This window comes from Solanum tuberosum, unplaced genomic scaffold, assembly GCF_000226075.1.
Source record: "Solanum tuberosum cultivar DM 1-3 516 R44 unplaced genomic scaffold, SolTub_3.0 scf00134, whole genome shotgun sequence".
NCBI classification, from domain to species: domain Eukaryota; kingdom Viridiplantae; phylum Streptophyta; class Magnoliopsida; order Solanales; family Solanaceae; genus Solanum; species Solanum tuberosum.
In genome coordinates this window covers 592,341-597,292 of record NW_006239062.1, presented here as the reverse complement: position 1 = coordinate 597,292, position 4,952 = coordinate 592,341, and the positions used below count along the sequence as shown (strand labels likewise).

At 33.6% G+C, this 4,952-nt stretch overlaps 1 protein-coding gene across 1 annotated transcript; it reads left to right on the top strand.

The window, feature by feature from the left end:
* Positions 1-828: 828 nt before the first annotated feature.
* Positions 829-2,955, top strand: LOC102603526 (MORN repeat-containing protein 1-like). Its single transcript, XM_015310687.1, has 3 exons — positions 829-1,941; positions 2,235-2,463; positions 2,580-2,955. Exons 1-3 carry the CDS (start codon positions 1,049-1,051, stop codon positions 2,739-2,741), a joined length of 1,284 nt encoding a protein of 427 aa, XP_015166173.1. The 5' UTR covers positions 829-1,048; the 3' UTR covers positions 2,742-2,955.
* Positions 2,956-4,952: the final 1,997 nt, after the last annotated feature.

Sequence of the window (4,952 nt, the reverse complement as noted above, 5' to 3'; positions counted from 1 at the left end):
GTCCTATCTTTTTCTTTTCTTTGTACATCGTTAGGTAGCCTGGTTTTCAACTTAAATTAATTATATTATTTATCGATGTTTGAATCTTGTAAAACAATTTACTATACTATTCTTTAATTTCCGTATACAACTGGAATATCAAATTTTCAGAGTATAAAAATAGTAAGGTGTTTTTTCAATTAGCTCTCTTTGTCACACATATTTTCCTTGTAAAATAGGAAACTTAATTAATTATATTTCAAAACTGCCAAAGAATCATTAAATCATATTAATGAGCCCATTTTTCCGCCTTCCTACCACAAATTATTTTTATTTTAATCGAAAATAAATAATATAATATATACTTCCAAAAAGAATTTATAATTAACTATTTTCTTGAATCTGTCCCCATTGAAGACCACTTCTTCGACCCAAGACTCTTGTCCAAATTTTGGTTTTAAAACAAAAAAACAGAAAGAGTACACATGACCAATTAATAAGTTTATACCATAAAGTTGTCTTAGCGTTACGCAGATCAGAATTATACTGACAATTTTAAAAAATAATTACTCATAAACTGAATAAATTATTTATATTTATTTAAATTTAAATTAATCGAATCAATAATTTAAACTCAAAAGTTGGACAGTGGGGCACGTGCCGGGGCTGCGACAGTGAATAAAGCGAAAAAAAAGTGGAATCTAGATCCCACGAACAAACCTTGCCCGTCGAAACCGGGAACTTAATCTAACGGCTAATAATACTCCTTTAGATCTAACCGTTGAATATTTAAATGAACGGTTCACGTTAAATCTAAGTGCCTCCATAATCTCAAATAAAACCCGGTCTTCTCTCTATCTCATTCTGTTCATCTCTCTCAAATTATACACTTTTCCCAAGAAAAAACCTGCTTTAACCTTCGCACTTGTTCACTACTTATCCTACGCCACTCCGGTCGCCTGAGAAATGAAGCCGGCGTTGGAGTTGAAAATATCTAGGTATCGAAGGGGAGAGTGAAGTTTGAGATAATTTTTGAAGATTCAACGGGTGAGATTTTAGGTACTTGAAAATGGAAGGTCAGAAAAGCCAGGCGAAGCTAACGAGGACACAGTCTTCACTTCTCCGGTCTTCTCCAACTATCCGGTCGTCAATTCAGAGCTTTTCGTCGATAAATGAATTCGGAATTGACCATGAACCGGATATTGAAGAGCAGAAGCCGCATAAACCCGGTTCGACTCCGATTCGTCGGGGTTCGTTTTTCTCGCCGTTCCGATCGTCTCCGGCGAGGATGGGTCCGGTTCTGGTAGTTTCGGTGGTTTTAATGTATACCCTTTTCGTTTTCTTTAGCAGGGATGATATACCCACGTCAGAGAGTCTCCTGTTAGCTCTGATTTTCGTAGCGGTTCTGTTGTTCTTCGCTGGGAAGAACAGAGAGTCAATTCACCAAAGGTATAATGTGTTTAGGAACTTGTTTGATGAGTATGGGAAACGGTTTGGGTTTCAGAGAACCCAGTCGAAACCGGTCCAGTGGTTCATTGGGGAAACGAAATTGGGGCATAAAGAGGGAAAATCTGAGAATGAGAACCAGGTCGTGAGGGAAGGAGTTGAGTTGTACAGCAATGGGGATATCTATGAAGGTGAGTATCATAAAGGGAGGTGCAATGGTAGTGGAGTTTACAACTATTTTGTGAAGGGAAGATATGAAGGTGATTGGGTTGATGGGAAGTATGATGGGTATGGGATAGAGAGTTGGGCTAGAGGTAGTAAATATCGAGGACAATACAGGCAAGGATTGAGACATGGCTATGGTGTTTACAAGTTCTATACAGGAGATACCTATGCTGGTCAATGGTGTAATGGTCAAAGCCATGGTGTTGGCTCACAATCTTGCTCTGATGGTAGCTCTTACATTGGTGAATTTAAATGCGCAGTCAAACATGGCCTTGGTTGTTACCATTTCAGGTAAAATAACAACTTTCCAGTTGTTCCATGGCTGGAATCTGATTTGTATGTTATTTGCGTTCGATAGTGCTAGCTGTAATTTTTGGCTTGCTTACTATTTTAGTACTGTTAATTGTTGTTTGTTAGTGATGGATCAGGAACATAATTTTGTATGATTTTTGCATCTACTGTTGTTTGTTAGTGATGGATCGGATCATGCTTTCCTAAAATGCAATATCCTGTTTCATGATTTTTGTCTCGTTTGATGAATTGGTTGAATTATAAGGTTATGTAAACGGAGATATGTTATGCAGGAACGGGGATTGGTATGCAGGTGAATATTTCGGAGATAAGATTCATGGTTTTGGTGTGTATCATTTTGCGAACGGGCATTGCTATGAAGGGTCATGGCATGAAGGTCGGAAGCAAGGTTACGGAATGTATACATTTAGAAATGGTGACACAAGATGTGGGGAATGGGACTCTGGCAATTTGAAAATTCCATCGCCCCCACTAACTGATGCTGTCCTTCGAGCTGTTCAGGTAAAAAAAAAAACAGTTTTTTCGTGTCATTTAATGCACATTTAACCTTAGTCTGTTGATGCATATGCATATACTGATTACTCAATGTTTGAATTGTCATTGTCTGATCTCTGCAGGCTTCTAGGAAGGCAGCAGAAAACGCAATTAAACTAAGGAGAGTAGATGACCAAGTGAAAAAAGCAGTCACCGCTGCGAATAGAGCTGCCACTGCTGCTAGAGTTGCTGCTATCAAAGCAGTACAAAACCAAATAAATGGAAATTTTTGTGACACTAGCTAACAATTCAAACTTTTTTTTTTACAAGAAGAAGTAATAGTTTGGTAAATGTAAATTTACTATGGTTTTAGGCCACCCCGGCAAGCAAATGCAGCCGGTGGTTGAGTGTAATTTTGTTTTCAAAGTCTTTACTTAACCACAATTGTAACTTGTATATAATCAGTGTCCTTCACCATATGTATATCATTAATATGAGAATGAGGCCTTTTCCCTACAATTTTATGTGTCATTAGCAAGTGCCAATTGGCATTTTTAAGATAATCTTTTACGTAGAAGAAAATGATCGTTTCAGATCTCGTAGGTCTCTTATATTAAAAAAGGAATAACAATTTCTTATAAAAAGATAACTAAATATTTGACTATGTTTTCTTCTTGTGTTTATGAGGTCAATATCTAATGTTTAAGAAAAAACAAATTTTATAAGTTATTGAATGTTCTATTTTGTTCATTTTTTTCATTCCTATTATGAACTTTCACTTTAAGTCTTTAAAAAACTATACTAATATTAGTTCTTACTCAAGTACTTAAAAAAGAAGAAGGAAAATGGTCTGATATACCTTCAACTTTGTCATTTAGAACTGATATACTCTCGTTATAAAGGTGACTCATATATACTCTTACCATTATACAAATGACACACGTATAAAATAATAATAATATGCAATATGACTAAATTATAGGTGGGGCGGCTGGGAGGCTCGTGTTAAGGTATTATAGGTGTTCTTTAGTGGGTGAAAGTAAAGCATTATTGTGCTTGGACTGCAGTTTAGTCTTACTTCTTACGACATCATCATTCATATATATCACTCACCAGTTAAATAGTGGGTCAAGCTAAACCTAAATTTTTTATTTTCTGATATTTATATTGGAGTCTGATTAAATTTGAATTCACATCAAAAAGTTTCATATTGGAGGTAAAACGCTCCCTAACAAAGACAACATCATACCCAAGAAGACTCAAACCTGAGACCTCTAGTTAAGGATGAAATAGTACTTACCAGTTACCACTCCATCACAACCCTTATTGGTAAACTAAACCTAAATTAATAAATGAGATTTAGAAAATAAATGTAACTCATAATTTTAACCCCTTTTCTTAATCAGGATACAAAGCTAAACAGAGAAATTTAATTTGAAAATGCAGTAACTTTTTCTTTAGATTCAGATCTGATTATTGCTCATGTGAAAACAGCTAAAAGATGGAATAACCTTTTGACAAATATATTATTATTAATGGTATAAATTCAGTAATTACTTTCATATATAAATGCATTGTGTCTAGGAAAAAAATAAATTCAATTTACTCATCGTTTTGGTGGAAAACTAAAAATGTAAGAGAATATTTAATGAGGACCACAGTATCCTTTTGCTAGAAGTAGACATCATTTTGTTGGAATAACTATTAACCATTCAGCTGGCAGGTAACGTGTTCAACTTATAAATTGTAACGATTTATTTAGTAGTATAGTAAGAGTGTGTTTGGCATGAAATCAATATATTTTCCACGAAAAATTTCGTATCGCAATTTGATGTGTATATGTCGCTCTCTTTAAGAGAAGTCCATTCCACTATAGCATAATCATCATCGATTCAATAATATAACTTTTGACTTCTCTTCTCTAGGATACAACAATCCAACAACATTGTATGACTCAAAGAATTTCGAATTAGTTGAAGAGTCCAAAATTCCATAAAATAATACTTTTTTTCTTCAATATAAAATTATTCTCTCTGTATAGTAAATAAGTTGGAGACTAATTATCATTTTTTTTTCTCTGTCTCAACTCTATTTTTCACTATACTAATCTTGAAATATAAACACACTATAATACTTTTCATCCACTTTTCGTATTTTCATCTATTCAATACAAGGAATAAAACAACATTTATATAGCTATAAAATTTCTTTCACAAATAAATGTCAAGAATGTGGATAGTTATTTGAGGATTAGTGGGGGCAATTAATATAAAAATAAAAAGAAGAATATGTCATTGTGGTTACATGAGTTACAAAGAATTATGACTCCACTTTCTCCATTTTATGCCTACTAATTTAAATTTCTAATATTAAAATACACAATAACACTAAAAGTGAGTCTTTCAATAATATTTTTGATATTCAATAAATAACAAAAATATTATCGCTAAAACACATAAATAAAATCTAAACAAATACTCTAAGAAAAACATTTTTCATAATATTTTAACCAATAC